The following is a 20,632-nucleotide window of genomic DNA, read 5'->3' on the forward strand; positions in this document are numbered from 1 at the left end:
TACAGCTATTTGACAGAATAAATAAAGATTTTGCTCCTTTTCAAATGTACTAAATGACAGATCAATATAATGGCTGATCTTTCGTGATTAAAATAACCATGAACACTTGGCCAATAGTTTCATCAGTACAAAAATATTTCAGCTTCGTTAGACAAAAATGTCTAAATTTTTTAAATCAAATATAATAAAATAAATATATATTTAACAATCTTATATAAGCAGTAAATTTAAGTATTTAAATAAAAGTATTGAAGTTTAAGTTTCATAATTATATTGTATTTATTTTTAATACTTATTAAGTGCTGTAAAATAAAATACTACAAATAATTGAATTTATTTCTAACAAAATTGAATTTAATTAAACATAAGCGTTATGTATATATCCATATTAAATTGGCTATCAGGTCTCTAGATATTATTTGCATAACCAATTGAACAAATCTCTATCAGTCAACCACAAACAATAACATATCCCAACTGTTAAACACCCAACTCTTCAACTCAGTGTATTTGTGGACCAGAGCAAATGTTTCTACGGTAACAGGCTAGTTGTAAAACAGATTCCCGGAGCTGTCTGTGCAATTTCTGCAATAAGTGCATTTGTGCAGCTTTCATGTGCAATTTTGAGGACTTTGAGGAAAGCAAAGAATGAATTGAGAGAGGGAGCTTTTTATTGTATTTGTGGGAAAAGATGAGGAACCAAATCTGTGTTTACAGTAGCAGCAGAGACGGGCTGTTTTTTAAATTGTATTTTTCTCTTTAAGGTTTGGAAGCGAATGGCTGTTTGTGAGTAAAACTTCCGTCCTTCTGTTCGTCTCTGGCTGCCAGCCACCAGCAGGAAACAAAGACTGGTTTATGCAAATGTCCATGGCAGTTCTATCTCTCTCTCTCAACCTCGACAGCACATTCTCCACAATCTTCTGTCGGCTGTATCTGCTAGAATTAAATATTTCTATCAGATGAGAACACAGAGATTAACACACCATCATGCTGAGAGACATATCTCTGTTCAGAACATCTCTATCCACTCACACTGGCTTTTATCTGCCTAAATTTGCACCGCAGAGAGCTAATAAAGTTAATAAGTACAGATTTTTTTCTTTAAAAAAGGGACACTGCTATATTAACTGTATGCCTGAAAGTATAGGTGAACTGATATAAAAAAAAAACTCTCATATATATTGAATTATGTTTATGCTATGGCCAACCGATATGATGGCCAATATTAAATCCACACTATTTTGCTTGTTTTAAAACAAAAAAAAATGTCTACAGTTAGTCAAAAAACACATTTTAGAAAGAATATGCTGTTTGAATTGTAAAAAAAAAAAAAAAAATGATGTGATTTTTAATATTACCTACTTACAATTATGTCTTACAATTATGGCACTACTTACGGCTGATAACACGATCACTGATATATTGTACATCCCAAATGAAAAAAACTAATACACTGCTACTTGGAATATTTGATTCTGATCGGTTTTCCACAGCTAAACTGTATAATCGACTGTTGTCCAATGAAATTCATTTAATGTAGCTCTTGTATCACTCTTTCTTCTAACATAAAATAATTTCAGCTCAAATCTATACTTTATGTGGTATGTAATAAGCGGGATAATGTACATTCACTCTGTCATTATCTTAAAAATGGACTCTGACAGGGTGATTCTTCTATTTTTATTCCTCAGTTTGCGCGTAGACATACAGCACTTCAATGCGCACACACATTTCTCTTCTTTTTTTTTTTTTTGATCAGGAGGTGACCTCAGTGCATGAGCTGTAGTCCACACAGGGGAGCGGGACATGAAATAAAGCTCTTGTTGGTCATTTCTGTTCAATTACTCCCACCATGGCCCCTGGTTGTGTGTGTGCCTGAGCGTGACATACGGCCCCTGCCGGAGCTTGCCCTGTCTGCGTGTGTGTGTGCGTGAGAGGGCGAGATGCTCCGTGTCCGGTCCACTGCATCAGACTGCTTTATTTTCTTTCTGAATTGAGTTCTATTACAGGGCCAGCTCTTGTCAGTCACAACCGCTAGACCGAAACACACATACACTGCACTTCCAACAGGGGCTGCCAGTGAACACGCTCAAAGCGCTACCACCCCGCCGTCAACGTGAGCAAACAGGAAGTGACAGCACAATGCCCTTCGAGTGCCCACGGGCTCACGTATGCACACGCAGTGAGAATGGGGGATGAAGGGGTGGCTGATCTCAAAAATGGGGATGTAACAGAGGAATTTAAATGTCAGCCTTACACAAAAACACACACACAGAGGTGCTGAATGGGGGAGGGTGTATCTGTGAGGGATTTGATAGGACTCTTGACTCCTTCAGTCAAGCTGCGTCCTTTTGAACTCTTAAAGCTTCTCCCCTTGCTTCTCTCACTCTCTCTCTTTGCTAATCCCCACAGAGGAGTCTTAGGCCAGCTCTAATTCTCTAACCAGAAGTCTCTGTGTGTGTGTTTAAGGCAACAAAGGTAAGAAAAAACACACCGTCAACACATAAGAAAGATCACAATGTCAGTGCGTAATGCATGGCCTGTCTGATCTAGTGGGTCAAATGTGACTCCATTAAGTAGTGTGTGCGTGTGTGTGTGTGTGTGTGTTTTTACGTGTCTATATGAAGGATGACGGGTGGAGATAGATTGGCATTTGCGCTTTAACTCGTAAGGCTCATTGGAGAGTATTAGTGTTGGTGACACATGTTTTAACAAAGCCACCACCCCATTCTCACTAAGCTCCCATCCCCTCCCTGAGCACAGGAAGATGGGCTGCTGTCAGCGCTATCCAGCGGAGTGGATCTGTGCGTCTTTATGTGGCTGAGGAGACATCTCTTGCTCTCCAGTAATCCCCTGCTTTACTCAGATTATGAGCTTCTTTTCCCATCTTGCTTTGTTGTCAAAATGGAAGCAGTTCAGAGTGATCCTCTAAGCTATTGTCATTTTGGTCACCGCTGGCTATTGTGTGCCTCTTGCTTTTTCCATTGTCGTCAATTCTTCCTATTCTTGTTATTTTTTGCGATAAACAAAACACTGGCTGTCGAGTTCTGTGCCATTTTGATTAGTGCGCCAGGCAGGATGAACTTCGACATGAGTTGCGTCTGACTGAAGCCGCTGCCAAGAAATCTCCCTCTTAAGTGTCAATTAGAGCTAAAGCTAGTGTTTACAAAAACTACAAAAGCCAAATGAAAATCTATTGTGAGGTGGGATAATTTTTCTCTTTTCTGCTTAATTATTTTTTTTCGGATTGTCAAGGAAGAGACTCAGTACTCAGTCCAGGTTTTAGGTCTGCTTGTGGGAAGCTTTGAGTCAAAATAACATTCTCATTGTGTGATACACTGGGAATGTTATGTAAGCTTATTATGTTGTGGAGCAGATAGGGCAAGCTGGACAGGATCAATCCAGCCATGCTATCTATTAACAGTGTCACTGACCTCATCGTCCTCGGACAATGCCACCAGATCGCTAACTGAAAGGAATTCAGTCTGCTTATCGTGCGTACAAATGCAGTCCTCCAAGTGGCATCAAAAAAATAAATCACTGGGGGTTTGAACTACAAATGGAAATACATGTACTATTTTTTATGGCTGATATAAGGCATTAAATACAGTCTCCCTCTCGCTTTCTCTCTCTCGTTCTCCTGTGTGCTGCAGTAATCCGGTGCAATATGGTCCAACATCTGCCTCTACATATGATGGCTGACCTCCTCCATTGACCCACTTTATACCTCTTCAGTATGCTGCTCGCAGCTCATACCTTTCTGTTACTCCCCTCCTTTTCTTTTCTTATCTCTCTCTTCCTCTCTCTCCATTCTCACATTTCCAACAAAGTCATAGTCGCTGTCCCTCAGCTTCTGCGTGTGTGGTTTTGGTGGGTTACGCAGGTTAATTTAGATGGTTATGGAATATTAGGCCAGTGTGAACTGTGGCCGCAGTTGTGAAAAGTGGTTTTGTGGCCAGGTTTAAAAACGGCTGCTGTGACTAATGGCAAACACCTTTAAGATAGTGACCCCTGGTGCAATGACTCCCTCTCACTCACACATGCACACAAACACTTAGAGGTCTTGTTTAATGGCTGGTGTGTAGGTGAGCAGTCACACACAGCTGCGACTTCATCCATCTGGCATCTACAAGTGTGTTTGTGTGTGTTGAAACATATAACTTCAACAGAATTGTTATACAAAATTACTCTGAACACTTTGGACATGCACACTACACAGGACGCAAGCGCCAAATTATAATGTGTTAAAATTACAATAATGCGCTACAAATTACAATCAACAAAGCTGTCTACACGCCAAGTAACCAAATGCAGCATGCCTTCAGTTGACATGCTGCACAGTGACTTTAGACACTTTATTTTGCTATTGAATATGAATTGTACTTATATATAGAAAAATACTTAAATTAGCATTCCTCTAGTTTAGTAGAGCATGGTGCTAACAATGCAATGATCATAGGCGTGATTCCCAGGGAATACATGAACTGATAAAATCTATTCCATAAATGCAATGGATGTTACTTTGGATAAAAGCATCTGTCAAATGCATGAATGTAAATAAAAGAATATATCCTGCCTACTAAATGATCTCTGTATGTATTATACAAACAAAAAATTATATTTTAAATATAGTATAGTTGAGAGGACATAAAGTGCATTGAGAAGATGGGTAAGGAATTTGGGCAAACCAAATTCAGCACATCATGTTAAGTGCACAAATGCCTTGTGGAGTGACCAAGGCAAATATTTTGGGCCTCTCATCGAGTTGGGGGGTCTGAAGATGAGACGTGCAAATGCACAGATTGTCCCAGAGGAAATCCAACGTGCTTCTGTCTGAGACATCTGTATTTAGGTTAGCCTTAGTAAATCATTTTCATTGTGACAAAGCCCTAATCTCTCTCTCTGTGAGTGTGTTTATTGCAAGGGAGATTTGAGGATGGAATGAGAGAACAGTGGCATTGGATGATGTTGTTGTTGTTTTTTCCAGTTGTTTTTCGGGCAAAATCCAATTGCGCCTGACAAAGCTGTTCAATCTGGGATTTTTTGAATCTTAACACGAAGGAACATATGGAGACAAGCTCGGAAGCAGATAAAATCAGACGGGACAAGATTCTCGCAGTAAGCCAGTCATACGGAGCACAGCGGGGTGAGTGCACAGACAGCAAGGGTTTAAAAAAAAAAACAAACAGGAAAAAAAATATCCTGTTTTATTACCTGTTATCCACAGGGCACCTGGGAATACCACCTGTTTCTGTGTGAGCGTGTATGTGAGAGCCATTTATACCTCTTACATATGCTTAATCTGTGATACAGATGTGCAGGTGTGTACATATCTTTACATGTGTTCAGGTAAGTGTAATGCCCTGTTAAAATTCACTCTAATGTGCATCTATGTTTGGCTAATGGTGGCAGGGTGAGTTTGGCCTCTTTATTTCTTGAGGTAACAGAGAGAAAGGGCCATGTGGGCCCCCAGGTGAATGCATCTCAAACAGCCAGGCTCTTAACCTGGTGACAAGGGGATCAGATGCAGCCAGTTCATACTTTTCGTCTCCTTCCAGAGACCAAACTAGGGAGGAAAAGGAAAAAGGACAGACATGGAGACGCATGTTTACAGCGTTTTCAGTTTCAGAGCAGCACAGTGAGGCTGCATTAGGGTTTGACTCTATTCAGACAGCCCATAATATCTTTTTGTGTTTGCCCTCTGTTCAGTGTCCCTCTGTGCTCTGTCCCCCTTAAAAACAGTTTCTATGGTACCCTTCGCTCCACAGTGAACAATATCAGCACCCCAGAGCCAGCAGTGCAGCATTCTCTCTCTGGGCTCTGGCCCCTCACAAAGGCCCATTTCTATGGCAACTTGCAGTTGGCATGAGGAAAAGAGTTGGGGAGAACAGTGGGCATTGTTGTTCTCGGGATCACAAAACAAAAAAAGGGGGGGGGGGGGGACGAGGGAAGAAAAAGAGATTTTGTTTGGGAGGTTGGGAAAAATGTGTCCCACAGCAAAAGGACATACACACAAACAAAACCACAAGATGGACGTTACCTGCAGCTGAAGAGGGCCGAGGCCAGGTGTTGCCGCAGCAGCGGCTGCCATAGTTGTGGGGATCAGCTGTAGAGGGTAAGGGTCACCTGAGGAAAAGACCATTATGGGTATGTCAGAATCTTTAGATTTTTTTTTTTTCACACATCACCCATCCCTTTCGTCTTCCAACACTTCTACACAGGGTCTGGGCCCCATCCCCCTCTCCTCTCCTTCGATGGAGCGACAGATTCACTGCTTTCTCTTCTGTCGGTAAAGACCTCCATTGTGAAGTCCCCCCCTCCATTCTAATGAAAGGCTGATTGTGTGGCTGCAGCTCTAATACCCCGAGCACAATAGCAGTTGAAGGCTAAGGCATGATAAGGAGAGGACGGTAATTAACGAGGTAACGTCAGCGCCCCGTCTCCTCGGGCCCCGCACAAGAGCCTCTGCGTTGGAGAGATGAATCAGAACACGAGGAGTGAATAGCGAGAGTTATTAGCGTCCACCTGCAGATATGGGCTTTATAATTACATGACCGGGAGGTAAAGGTCAGTCCAGTTCGGCTAGAGGAGGTATGGGGGTTATTAGCATCGCGCTGAAAAGGCCTGTGACATGAGAAACCATGAGTGTGCCCTCAAATCGGTTCTGCAGGTTTTTTTGAGTGCAAAGCGTAATGAACAATGGAATGATGTCGGTCAAAAAGAGAGGAGAGGTTGGATACAAGCGCTCTGAGGAAGAATAAAGGGGAGAAGACGCATCTGCTTAATGTCCAGATAGATGGCCTTTGATAATTCTGTTATTCTAAAAGAATCAGTGATTTATGGAGTGCATGTCTGGTCATGTTTTGAAGCCAGCATAGATGTGACCTTCGCCTGCGATATCCCAACCATTCTGTGCATGCAGTTTGTCAGAATTGGAATGGCATCTGATGGAAGTAAATTAATAAATGTACATCTTTATTAAAAAGACAGATTATTGCTTTATTGCTTTAGTAAAACTGAAATGTAATTTTTAAAGTGCACATAAATGCACTTGTTTTGGTTACAGCCCGGGAATCTAGAGTATCTGTTAAAGGGGGTTTGTAGAGGAAGTCGGACCTTGTCTCTGTAAGCAATAAACCAGACGCTCCTATCAGTCAGTCCAAAACTTTTTTCCCATACACTGCTTCCCTCCCCCCAAAATACTCATCCACTAGGTTAGAGATCGCCCTGGACCCGGTTCAAGGATGTATTCTGGGGAGATGTGCGTGTTTTGTCTTTTTTTCTTGTCTTTCTCTCAGTCCCTAAACAAACACAAATATTCCAGCTATTTTATGTCTCTCTCGGGTACAGCTGTAACAAAAGAGCAAAACTAAGGAAAGCAAACATGTTGCTGTTGGCGAGGAGGCAGTATCTTCAGACTGACTGGAAGAGCTCCGTGGCCTGGCTCCGGGGAGCAATGGGTGGGAACCAGCGTCCCCTTAGTCCAGACCCTGTGACCAGAGGGATTTCGTCCCCCTTTTTTTCCTCTCTGGTTTTGAGGGTTCAAACGACGGCTTCCTCCCCCGTGAGCAGGCACTGTAATGGTAACTAAATGACATGCGTAATTGAAATTTTGGGCAGGGTTTGATGGTGCTGCTGGCTGTAATTGAAATAGAGGGTGTATGGTTAGGAGAGAGGGGGGCCGTCGGGAAGAGGAAGAGGGTGGGGGGACTTGTTTGGGAAACTGTGAAGCGCAGTGGGCGGAGCTGGAGATGCGGACCGGTTCGTCTCACAAGGGAGATGTACATTTATGAGTGTGTGCGAGTGTGTGATCTATGCAATGTGTGTGTGCACGCGTACAGTTGGAGAGGAGTCGGAGGCGTGTGCGAGGCGTACTGGACGCGTGTTCTGGCGGCCGCCCGTGTTAATATGAAGAAACCTGGGGCAGGTCACTCTACCCCCCCGTGAGAGCGCGAGCGTTCTGCTGCTGCGCTGCTGGCACTTGCCGCCTCGTTTCTCGCGGTAAACAACACATTGCTTCACAGTTGGACTGCTACGGCCAAAAACACAAACCCCAGAGGAAGTTTTCTTTTTTTCCTGTTCCTACTTTTGAACAAGAAATACAGAGACACAAAAGCAAGCGAGTTTGTCTAGTCTGAGAGTCTGTCATGTGCGGGAGATGACGGGCATCAGTGGTGTTGGCTGATCTTAATAACACACCAGACAGGAGGGAGATGCTGCCCAACATTAGGTTGAAGACTCCGCTTTCAGCAATCTGGTTTGAAATCTCTAGTGTGAACAATAAACTGGACTGAAGTCTTTAAATTTACAACCCATCACTGAAATGCTGCTTTAATACTTACTGCAGCCTGGTTTGTAGTTGAATCCTGGAGGAAGTAGAAATCCTTGTTGTGCTGCAGCGGCCGCCAGAGTTCTCTGATCTGGAGGAAACACAGGTATCATCAGCGGAGGCAACTGACCCTGGACCTGCTGAGGAGATAGAGAGACAACAATTATGATGTTAGTCATGAACAAAGAGTCTAGCCATAATAGGTCAATTATGAAGAAATCTTGTCAACCAAAGTCCTAGACTCCACTTCAGACCACACACAGTTTGATCACTGAACATCTGAGGCCATATTGGACATAAATTGGTCCAAATCTATGGTTGATAAAGGCAGAACAGCCTGTGGTTGGTTGCTTTACATGTTGATTAGACTTCTTGTCTAAGTGGACGTTTTCTGGCCAGAATAAGCTGCATGGTGGACCACACTTTGGCGATGTACACACTGCAGCTAAATCCAGTTGTTAATTCACCTTTTAGTGCTTAATTCTGTTCTGTACACAGTTCAGTTCAGGAGTGACAACTGCATTGACAAAAATTCTATGCAGTGTCTACAGAACAGAACTGAACAACTAGTTGTTAATGGTATGAGAGATATGTATATACGTATATAGAAATACGTATTTTAATGTGCATCAGAGATCTCTCGTCTGTATGTGTGGTGCAAGAAATCACAGGGAAAGCGATATGAGCCTGACTCGTGTTGCCAGAACTTGCAAGCAAATCAGCAAACAAGAACAAGCCCATAAAAAAGAAAATAAATGGAAATGCTTTGTGCTGAAAAAGACCGAAATATCACGACCCACACCTGTGCACTTTAATAACTCCATAAACTTAATAGTTGTATGAGCCAACAACCCCAAAAATGCTTATAATAAGTGGACATGGCAACACTGCAAGCGCACTCAGCTGAAACAGCCTTAAAGCATAAACAAAACACAATGCCTTCGTCAACTATGCTTTAGTTAAAATTGCTGAACGCAACAAGTCTTTTGTTTCTGTAATATTACTTTTGTCAGAATAGTGGAAACTAAAAATGTGAGATGCCAAAATGTTGCTATGGTTATCACGGTGTCAATCATTGCAGTTTCGGGAGTGATGTTCATGTTCCGTACACACATGGAATTATAACTTAGGGGACTCACTCCCACATTTAAATGAGGTTGTCTCTCCTGAAACTTTACAGCGTATACGTGGCTTTTATATCTGGCTACACTATTCCCCTTGCTAGCCAGTTTATTCCTAGGATGAGTTCAAAGACTCTACTTGTCCAGCAACTGTCACCTGAGGACAAGTGATGTATAGATGAGTGGCTTTTGGGGTAGCTGGTGCCCTTGACGTCTTGTCACGTGAAGGAGCTTCTTCACGATCTGGCAACAGCTGGCCACCATTTCTGCAGAGCACCATGCTCGGCACCTCGCCACACCACTTCACAAGGTTTCCAGAATTAAGAAAGGGAAGAAAGAGGGGGAAAAAAACAAGCCAGAGACTTTGGCAAAGGGAGAGTCTTGAGACACACAGGCCCAAAGAAGAAGAGGACAGATGGTTCTACTGACGAGAAAAACACAAAGGCTCCAAAAGTGACAATACTATGAAAGTGACATGCTCTAAGAGGAAAGGAGGCACTTGTTAAGATAAACAGAGGTTAAAAAAAATGTATCTCTCTCCTCTTCTATCTCTTTAGTCTCAGTAGCATGTCAGAGTTTTTAAATTCCAACCACAGAGCAATCATTCCTCCATTTTGGTTAACCACAAACGGCAGGCCTCCTGTTCCCAGATCAGGAGGCAGTGGCGTTTTATTGTTGCGTTTCGACAGGACCCCCCACGGGCTGGTGCAGCTCTAACTTCCAGTTCTAATTGGACATATGCTTCTCTGGTTTTGCCTGCGTCTTCTCAGCGCGAGCTAAAGCTCTGTGGTCACAATACCATGTGCTAGCCAACACGCATGCGTGTGTTTGTGTTCTCCAGTGGTTTTGAGCATGGAGTGTTTTTGTGGCAAATTACAAGCACACGCTCTTCTCTTAAACGCATAGACATGTAAGCAAGTGTGTGTGGGAGCATATGGAATTAGAGGCTCGTGGATCTCCTCAAAGCGTTCGAACACACCGTCATGCTGTTCTCTATTCAATCAACATAGCAAATAGCATTACCCACGCAGAGTAGGTGAGGCTGATATTGACATTTTCAGGCCAGTTATTGCCGTTTGATGCATCCAGTTGACATGTATCATGAACTACAGAACAATAGGAGTGAACTTTACAATTGCTTTCAAAGGAGATTTAAATTTGAAGGCCTTGAACAGTTGGCATCACTTGCAAAACATCTCTTGCATTGGCTGTGGCCAGGAACACATGCCGTGTTTAAAAGTAGAGGGCTGAAACAAAGTGGACTCAGGGTTAAAGACAAATATTCTTGAACTGGGACAACGTGCCTCAACTGTAGGGATTGGATTGGTAACAGCTAAACTAGTAATAGTTTAGGGAAAACATGAATAGAGGACTTCTCTTATTGTCTTTGTCATAAGTAACACACTATTAAAACTTGTTGAATATTGCAGAAAGCTTATGACAAAAGTGTCAACTCCAGCTGCAAGCTCTATAACGGTTTATTAATCAGCCAACAGCTGGCTGTGGAATTCCATACTGGCTCTTTGAACTGTCTGGTCAGAAGAATGGCTTACTTGAAAAGCTTTTAAACCTTTGAGAAAGCATAAGAGTATGTCAGATAACTGGCTCGGAAATGGGTTTCAGAACTGACATCTAAAAACAATATGATGATACTTGTTTTAAAATAAGACAAAATAGTCTCTTGTGAATTGTCATATAGACCAGCTCCACAATAAAGACAGTACAAATACAACATACATAATTTATCTTAACTATTTATCTATTTATAAATAAAACCTACAGCAAATACAACTAGAACCTTAAGAACTCTCTAATCAGCCACAAGAAAAATAGATGGTGGACAGGAAAAAAAAAGGATAACACAAACAAGAGCGTGGCTAACTTTGCAACTTTCTTAGTTAATAAGAAAAGAGAGATTGAGAGTGAAAGAGCAAGAAAAAAATGTTGAAAGAAACAAACGGAAAGGGAAAAAGTGGAAAGTTGGCACAAAACTGAGTCAGAGCCTCTCGCCAGGCGGCACAGCTTGAACCTAAAGCTTTTTGAACATAATGAAGATGTGCAGATAATTAACATATGCAGTGTGAACAGGTTTGCTGGCACGGAGGAGAGAAAAACTCTAAGGTAGAGCTATTATTAGGGAGTAATTTGCTCTAAGAAGTAAATGAGTGAAACAATAGCTGCCAGCATTGACAATATGGCTCACATCTGAGAATGTGTGCAAGAACGGTGGTTAAGAACGAGTCCCACCGCTAAAATCTGTTTCCAGCCATATGCTCCGGCAATTAAAGGCGGGCCTCAGTGACCTCGCGCTGAAGAGGGGACACATAGCCATATAACTAATAATTAATTTGCGCCTGCATAGCAGCGTTAGCACACACGCACTATACTTGCAGACTGGCACTTAATATTAGCCCCGTGGATGTGGGCATAGGCCATTAACTTTTACAGAGTGCCTGCGACAACTGCCAGTCTGGTGCAGGCATCAGTACGAAAGGACAGTCCCTGGTGGATATGATTGAGATTGCGCACACACTCAAACAAACATGCAGCTTTTGCATACATGGATGTACTTCCTGCTTATTAAGTGTCTCGGCTTATTATATACCTGGTTAAACATTGATGGCTAAAAAAGGAAGCTGTCAATGTTATCTTGTTCAAGAGAGTGTTACTTCACAACAATTGTAAGGCGTCACCTTAGGGTGTGCTATCAGGGACCTAATACAGTGCAACAGTTACTGTCGCTGTTTCAGCAACTTTGGTGTTTTTTTTTTTTTTTTAGTATTGTTCCCATTAATTTCGTCCATTGGGATTTCAGACAAACCAACACGCTCTTTCATTGAGTGACAGCATTATAAAGTTTAATTTGTAAACAAGATATTTAAAAACTTGAGTAAAAGACAAGTGTCTTTTATGATGCAATGAATTATGCATGCCATGAAACACTTTGAACAATGCAATCCAAAAAGTAAAATGTAAAAATATACAATTATAATGATTGATTATATTTATAAAATACAATAATTTTGAAAGTGTATTTTTGCAAATAATTTTTGCAATAAAGTTACCTGAGGATAGAGGTAGTATACTCTATAGGAGTTCACTGCTGAGTTCTCGTTTCCATCGTAACAACGACTTGGATTGTTGGATGCAAGTAACAGCTCTCTTTAGGATTATGGGCAGTTTAGTTATAGACCAGGAATGTTGGACTTAAACATGATTTTTTAATTAAGCTGAAAAATCACACTGACTTGTGGCTACACAAACATTTATTATTAGCTAATCTCGGCTCTCCAGTAGGTTTGTCTTTATACATTACCTTTAAAAATCAAATACTCTCTCTCTCTCTCTCTCTCTCTCTCTCTCTATATATATATATATATATATATATATATATATATATATATATATATAAATTACAGTCAGACATCCGACTGTTGCTCTATATAAGCGGGTGGGATTTGAAGTCTAGACCAATAGAGAGTTGCTTCAAGGTCATGTGGCTTTACCCCTAATGCTTGATCTCTCTTCTCCATGCCTGATCGCGGTTTCCAGACAAACGTGGCATTTCTAAACCCCACCAAAACAACAACCCTGCTCTTTCAAATCGCTAACGCATGTCCATTTTCTCACTCATGCCCTTCGTTCTTTTTTTTTTCTTTTTTCAAGTATGCCTCTCATTTTTTTCCAGCGAACGGTCCTTTTCCGTGAGCCAAGGGCACCTTTGGCTGATTAGTGGCTAATGAAATTGAGTGGCGAGCCTGTGTCTGCACAGCCAGCCTTTTATTAGGCCCCCATTAGGTGTGAGTGCAGGAGGTGCGTCAGCCGCCCGCTGTAGGTGGGCATAACGCAGGGCCCATCTGCTCCTCTGCCTGTGTGTCCTTCCTCAAATAGCTCCCATTAGCTGCCAACCACCGGGCTGAGAGAAGCCTTCCCCACACACTCAAACACATGAAGACACGCATACACGGGCACACACCAGGCTGTTATATGCTGCTCAGGGCCAGTCGCTTAGGTAACACACAGTTGTTCGGTGGTTGGAGAGGAAGTAGAGGTGGAAATGGACACGTATAACACTTTGTATCTGTTAATTTCTCTCCTTTCGGCTTCCTTGTTTAGCACTTTGAAGAATTTTTTGTGCATGCCTACTTTTGAGGTTGAACTTCCTACATCATTCTCTGTCTTGCTCAATGTCTTGTTGATCCTGTAGCAAACCTTTACTTACAAATAAGTGTTGAATGAGCATGTCTGTCTGACACATTATTCTCCCTGTCTCTCTCTTGCTGTTTTCTTTCTAGGAAAACTGAACAGGTAATAGAATCAGAACAAGCACACAGACACAAATATTCCTTGTTTTCATGAAAAATAAACATTTCCGTATTTTTAATGGCAAAATGACATTGTAAAGTTGGAGTCAATCTATAAAAATCTATTTACAGATGCCACAAAAACGTACCGATTAAACATGCAATTTTGTTATTTTAATTTGAACTTAATATGCAGAATCAACTTTAAGTGAGTAATTTGTAGGTTGAGTTTCTTGACACGTGCACACTAAAGTCCTATCAAAAAAACAACTGATAATGCTAATGGTGCAGAAATTACATAATTCACCTTTACGAACTCTGAAATGCCACCTGAAATATTCTTAATAATAAGAATAAGGGCTCATATCAATCGGGAACATGTGTTGGGCGACCCCCCCTCTTCCATAATCCCTATCGTCATTCGCAGCGCTGCACAAAGCCCAGTTCACACAACCAGTGCGGCCACTTCATGCAGGAAAAACACCAATTACATTCATTTAGGTATAATGAGACAAATTAAACAATTACACAGCCAATTGGGTTAGCCGCTCCTGTGCACAGGACCTGGTCTAACTCTGATGAGCTAACGCTCCTGTTGTCTTTTTTTCTCCTCAACCGTTTTCTTTTTAACTCTCATTCCGTGGGAAAACGAATTTACGATCTCAAGGAGGCACTGACGCATGGCAAATGAGTCTGATTGAGTTATGAAGCGATCATGCTGTGTTTGACATGTATAAGATACTGCCGTGGAAGCTCTTTATTAGGTTAGATTTCCCGAAATGTAGGTTGACTCTAATATGTGTTTTATAAGCAGCCACCGGTTTCTGTCGCCACGGTGTCTGAAGACTTAAACCAGTTAGTTTGCTAAAACACGTGACGGCAGTGCTCGTTTTGTTAGCTGTGGCTAATGCCGTTGTACTAAATGACTGTCGTTCTACGACAAATTAGTCTGCAAAAAACAGCTCCTCATGGGAGGTCTGGCTACTTGCGTTAACTGCCACTTTGACAGCGGAGGAGCCTCATCTCGGCCCCTGCGCTGGCTAGCGGAAATTTTCTAACACCAGCGCGATGCCCCGCAGAGCCGGAGGAGGTGTGCTGAAAGGAGGCTGCTAATGAGAGAAAGCGAACAGACAGCGGGAAAGTGTTAGAGTACAGCGGAGCACAGGAGGAGGTTGGACCAGTGGGCAGCTCCTAGCCATAGCGCCCACAGGTCTTTCTCAACATTACACCTCTTGTTAAGCATGGAAATGCATTATATGTATCCTGCATTTCATGTCTCATGCTTCTCCATGGTTCTCGGCAGGTGTATTCTTTCATCCAAAAGAGCCTGTCTTCCTGGTTGGATAACCGTCAGGGGTGCTGAGTGGAGACACAGCTTTAATAGGAATGAAACAGTGTGTATGCATGTTACCCCCAAGAGCCTAAAGAAGTGGCCCCACACTGAGAGGTATATATGTGTTAAGTGTGTGCATATTTCAGGAGAGAACTAACTCTTCAAGGAGTTTTGAATGCGCTGCAGGAACGGAATTCAGTTGAAATGTCCATGTAGGTTCTACAGGCCCTTCACTTTAAAGTCAACATGAAACAGCATTAGCAAGCCATTTGACTTTCATGAGACTTTTTTTTTTAACCTGAGTAAAACAGATTATTTGACGAGGATAAAGGCAAAAAAGTGATGTCAAAGAGATGATGTCAGCCAAAAAGGAAAATGATAAAAGAAACATTTTTGTTGTTGTTTCAAATGACATGTATTGAATAATTGTTCAAAATAAGACCAGGAAAATTGTATAAAAAAGGTAAATAGGATAAATTTTCATTTCATGTTGACTTAAAAGCTTATTTTCCTTCTTTTGAACAAGGAATCCTTTTCTTGACCTCAGTAACATCTTGTAATAAACTCTAAACATACTCTAAAAGTTCAGGACTGCTATATTTGTCTCTGACGCAAGTGTTTGCTCAGAGTATGTTAGCGGCCTGTGTGTTAGACACAAGTCAAATGTGTGCTTTTCAGGAGGTGATTTAGGGCTAATATATGATTGGCCCATAACAAGGGTCTCCTCCTCTCGCCCCCCTCCTCCTCCTCCGTGTTGACTGTGAGAAACTATTGTTCCACTAGGCTGAATGGAGAAGTGCTTGTTTGGGAAAAGGTTGCAAAGTCATGGGAAAAAGAAGCTTTGTTTCTGTGAGCGACGAGCGGGGCTAGAAAAACCCAAGCGGACGTGTTTTGGGGACTGACGCACACACAGCTGCTACTAACATACATAAGGACATGAGCTGATACAGATTTTGAAATAGACACAGATAAGTCTCACATACACATATTCAGGCTAAGCTGTGTAGTATGAACATGTTACACACAAACAAACACAGCTGCAACACACACACACAGTCAGGCACTAAAAGAGAATGGCAGGGGTCCAGCGGACGGCAGTGATCTCTCTCTCTCTCTCTCTGTGTGTGTGTGTGTGTGTGTGTGTGTGTGTGTGTGTGAATAGTCTCAGTGTGATGTGGCTTCCTGGCCAAAACTGCCGGAGTCCCTCTCAAGGCTAAGTCTCATTTTATCAACCAAATTAGAATCATCTCATCTCCTCTTGCACACAAAGCCTTTATTCGCTTCACACCTGCACACACAAAGAAGGCCAGTGTCTCTCTGCCCCATGTATAAGTCAGCTGGGACAAACCCATCAAAAAGTGTCTGTTTAGTTTTCCACATGCTTCTTGCCATCAGGACATTACCTACACATTTATTTAAAAGATCATACGATCATACTAACAAGTTGATTTGCATAAGTGATATGACTGAATACATATTCTTTTCCAAAACATATTGCACTGCTTATCTACTGCCTATATAGGCAGCATATTACCCCAAATGGAACCTCTTTAGTGATTTGAGACGCTCTTCATTGGCAGCTATTTTGAGGACCACACAAATAGCTAGCAGCTGACATGCTATTTAACCTAAAAGCTTTGTCAAAAAAAGAGTCTGTTTTTCGAAGTGCATGGAAGAATTGTTTTCAAATGTTAACATAGCTAAGCTAACTACATGATTATCTTTAAGAATATGCAGCATGCACAAATTTGGGGGAAAATTTTCTTTTTTTTTGTGAAACTATATAATAATATTTATAATCAATGTTTCTTAAAGGGTTAGTTCACTCAAAAATGAAATTTCTGTCATTAGTTACTTACCCTTATGTTGTTCCAAACTTGTAAGACCTTCTTTGAAACACAAATTAAAGATATTTTTTGATGAAATCCGAGAGGTTTTTTATCTCCCATAGAAAGCAACGAAATGACCACTTTCAAGACCCAGAAAAGTAGTAAAGACACCATTAAAATAGTCAACGTGGCTGCAGTGGTTCAACCTTAATGTTTTGAAGCGATGAGAATATTTAAACAAAAACTTTTTTTAAACAATTTAATCTCTAAAATTGTCACATTGACTGTATTAATGATGTCTTTACTTCTTTTCTGGACCTTGAATATGGTCATTTCATCGGATTTCATCAAAAATATCTTAATTTGTGTTCTGAAGATAAGCGAAGGTCTTACAGGTTTGGAACGACATGAGGGTTAATACTTAATGAAATTTCATTTTTGGGTGAATTAACCCTTTAAATCCGTCAGTAATCTTGGATAATTTTTTTCAGCTGAGTTTGTCATAATGCATTCAGGATTGAGATCTCTACAGTATTTCAGAAGGCAACATAATGTTGCTTCTTACCCTTTGGACCAATCATTGTCTTCAGTTGTGTAGCTACATTTTGACTGTTCTAGAAAAAGGACTATGAGAATGGACTCTGCATACTAGCACTGATGCTTGTCTGTGATTGGCTGACTGTGAGGTTGATTGCTGATTGGTGGACTAGAATGTTTGATTGTCATGAAACCCCACAGTCATTGTGACAAGTGACTCGCACTGCGACATCTCGCAAACAAAACTGTTCAAAAGCAAAAAAGCAAAACATGTACAAGTTTACAAGTGGACATGCACATATATAGACTCACCTGGATCTGTTGCTGCAGGAGGTTGATTTTGTGTTGTTGCTGCAGAAGTTGCTGCTGTTGTCGTGCAATCTGCGGACAGAACATGTCAAACTGTCAAATACGTCAAACTCTTTTCCAACAAGAGAGGACATTATTTGTGCAGAGGGGGGTCACATGCATGTATGGTGACTGTAAACAGTGTGTTTGAAGCTCTTGGGTGTGCTTTTGTATTTCATACATATTTACCAAGGAGTTGCGCCCAGTCCTGGAGCATTTTGTGTGTGTGTGTACAGGGGTGTGTTAGTGTATGTGTTAATACAGATCTGTTTTCTTTTGTAAAACTGAGCTCCCCAGAAGCAACTATACACACAACAAAGCTAAAGCACACTCTTCTGTATGCAAACACCTTTAGTCTCCTGCCTGCGTGCTGGAGGGGACCTAAGCGCTACACGCACACACTTATGGGGGAAGGAGACAACAGAAGGTTTCTTTGTGAATATGGTTCAAAGTAAAGAATGTTAGAATGTTACACACCCATACCTCTCCTCCATACACACATTCACTCGCTGATAACACTGTTCTGTGCGATTTAAATGTTCTTCACAATAATCAGACACAAGAGGAAGGAATGGGTCACAGTGGTTGATTAATATACTGGTCATCCAACAACATACTATATACTAATTTGAATATTTTAGCGGTGGTGCTCTAATTAACACAACAAATGTGTCGGAAAATCCCTGTCAATAAAAAAAAAAATGTGTCTCAAGACTTCTGCATTCTTTTCCATTAAGTTGTGCTTTATCTAGCTTTTTATGAACACACAAAAAAAGCATTTAATGAAAATGCCTCCTAAGAAACATGTACGATCAGGGTCAGGAGAACTTGGAAACCGCCTAATATACATTGCTTCCTTAACCCATCAAGTAGTCAATTTTGAGACAAGTTTCAAGCACCAGACATTTTCCTGTCCAAAAATTTCCAAAATTACAGCCTATAAGAACAAATGTATTATTAATATCCAGCTAATTGGAGCAGGATTTTTGACCAATGAGATTTCATTGGGTACAACATCAAGCTTTAGTGCATTATGTGCAAAGTCCCTTTCAAGGAAATTCTGTTTACCCCTTCAGCCATGTTTGCAACACCTCCGGGCAGCTATTTCGGGCATCAAATACCAAGTTCTATCTATTTGAATGGGGGAATTCTGAAATCTCATAAACTGCTTGGCGAACTCACAATTAAATAACATATTTCAAATCAGCAACAAAATCTGACATGAACTGTCCCATAAATGTTGTTTCTTATGCTCAAATAGCGTTAAAAAAGCGTATTTTTCAGGCTAGACGAGCCAATGCACATGTGCAGTCCTAAGCTCGAGTCTCAGGTTTCTATGGGAACCGGAGCCTCTAACGGCAGATGCAGTGATGCAATGACTTTATCAATCAGCGACTGGCTCTTTCACTTAGAGTATTCCGCCATATTGCGCGTTGCAGTTCTCCCATTCGTTACTAATAGGAGTGAACCGTCTTTCTTTATATAGTCTTTGATTATGTACCTGGTTAGGACCTACAGTAGATGACCAGGCCAAATCAATCACACAAATATTTTTGAGTACATATTGTGCAGAATAATTGTTGATTTAATTTTGAGATTTGAAATGATTATGAAATGTGCTAACCTGGTCCTGTTGCTGTTTCGCCAACTCCATTTGCTGGCGCTGTTTTTCGATCTGCGAAGCGGCTAGTTTCTTCTGCTCCTCATGGGCGGCCAGTAGCTGCTCTCTGAGACTGCTGAGTTGCGTGATCATCCCCATCAGCTGGCGCTCTTTCTCCGCCAGGCTGTCCGGGGTGCCTGTAGGGGTTAAAGGGCACAGGCCACAGGTCAAAGAGCTAGTCGAGGAAGCCTTGTACCCAGATGTGCTCCTTCTGAGATGTGCTATCGCCCTGGTGTTTACCTAGCCGTCGCTACACATTTAGCATGAGCTGACCTCCGACCTCGGCTAAAGATGAGAACGCTCTGACATACGAGCAGCCCCAGAGCAGACGGCAGGAGGGGAAGACTAAATCACTCGACAGGATGTCGTTGTACTGCGGTATTACCCCAGACTACCACCAATCAAATAGTGTGTGTGTGTTTGTGTGTGTGCTAAACCCCTAAAGCGTTCAAATGTCCAAATGAGCACGTCTGTTAATGAGTTCATGTGTGTGCAATTGTGCGTCTGAGGTCATATATCTGTGTTAAAACACACACACGCAGACACACGTCTGCACAGCCCACAATCCCCCATTGTTCTCGGCCTCTACCTTCTGAGGGGCCACATTCCTCACCAGGGAAAAACAGATGATGAAGAAAGCTAGAGAAAGAAAGGAGTCATAGCAGCTGACCTGACCCTTTGCCCTGGCAGGAAGGTGAGAGTAGGCTCCATTTGTAACCCCTTCACAAACACACACACACACAGACTCAACAATGCACAATAAAGGCAACTGTCACAGGCGGCCAGTTGGAAAAATAAACCTGCAGCTCCCCTTAACAGCTCCCAGACTGGGCTTTCACAAGAGGGTGTGCATCCGAGCTGGCCTGGGACAAGGGAGGGCCTTGTGTGAAAACTGACGACTCTTCCAGAGAAAAGAGGGATCAAAGCGATCTTTATTTCTTCGCTTTTTTCGGAGACCCTGTTGCTCATACTAGGGATGGGTCAGAAAGGTTTATCTAGATTTTCTTTCTTAACCGTCCTTCACATCTATTGCGGTCTCAAAATTCTGGCCAGTTGATAATAGCTAGAATATCAAAATCATTTGCGGTAGAATTATTTTTTTTATTTAAATATTCAATTTAAATGTTTTAATTTTAAATATTTACTTAAATAATTTGGGGCTTTAAAAGAG

General features: G+C 41.6%; 1 protein-coding gene and 1 long non-coding RNA gene across 22 annotated transcripts in view; one reads left to right on the forward strand and one right to left on the reverse strand.

Moving 5' to 3' along the window:
- Positions 1-20,632, forward strand: part of LOC125244735 — an 88,799-nt gene that overhangs the window by 31,043 nt on the left and 37,124 nt on the right. Inside the window, exon 4 of one of the 3 annotated variants that reach the window (XR_007179371.1) lies at positions 765-1,574. The exons of the other annotated variants lie outside the window; for them this stretch is intronic. This is a non-coding gene — a long non-coding RNA (uncharacterized LOC125244735). Of the gene's footprint in view, positions 1-764; positions 1,575-20,632 lie in introns of those variants that run through there. 3 annotated transcript variants of the gene reach the window in all.
- The window catches only part of sox5 (SRY-box transcription factor 5), a 251,157-nt gene that overhangs the window by 17,236 nt on the left and 213,289 nt on the right, over positions 1-20,632 (reverse strand). For 16 of the 19 annotated variants that reach the window (XM_048154934.1, XM_048154936.1, XM_048154941.1 and 13 more), the window contains 4 exons: positions 19,426-19,598; positions 17,766-17,834; positions 8,343-8,469; positions 6,041-6,126 (listed from right to left, as the gene is read on the reverse strand). In XM_048154934.1, the coding sequence (XP_048010891.1) occupies positions 6,041-6,126; positions 8,343-8,469; positions 17,766-17,834; positions 19,426-19,598 (455 nt within the window). Of the gene's footprint in view, positions 1-6,040; positions 6,127-6,181; positions 6,887-8,342; positions 8,470-17,765; positions 17,835-19,425; positions 19,599-20,632 lie in introns of those variants that run through there. The other 3 variants (XM_048154947.1, XM_048154931.1, XM_048154950.1) reach the window with 2 other exon arrangements.

This window comes from Megalobrama amblycephala, linkage group LG14 (assembly GCF_018812025.1).
Source record: "Megalobrama amblycephala isolate DHTTF-2021 linkage group LG14, ASM1881202v1, whole genome shotgun sequence".
NCBI lineage: Eukaryota > Metazoa > Chordata > Actinopteri > Cypriniformes > Xenocyprididae > Megalobrama > Megalobrama amblycephala.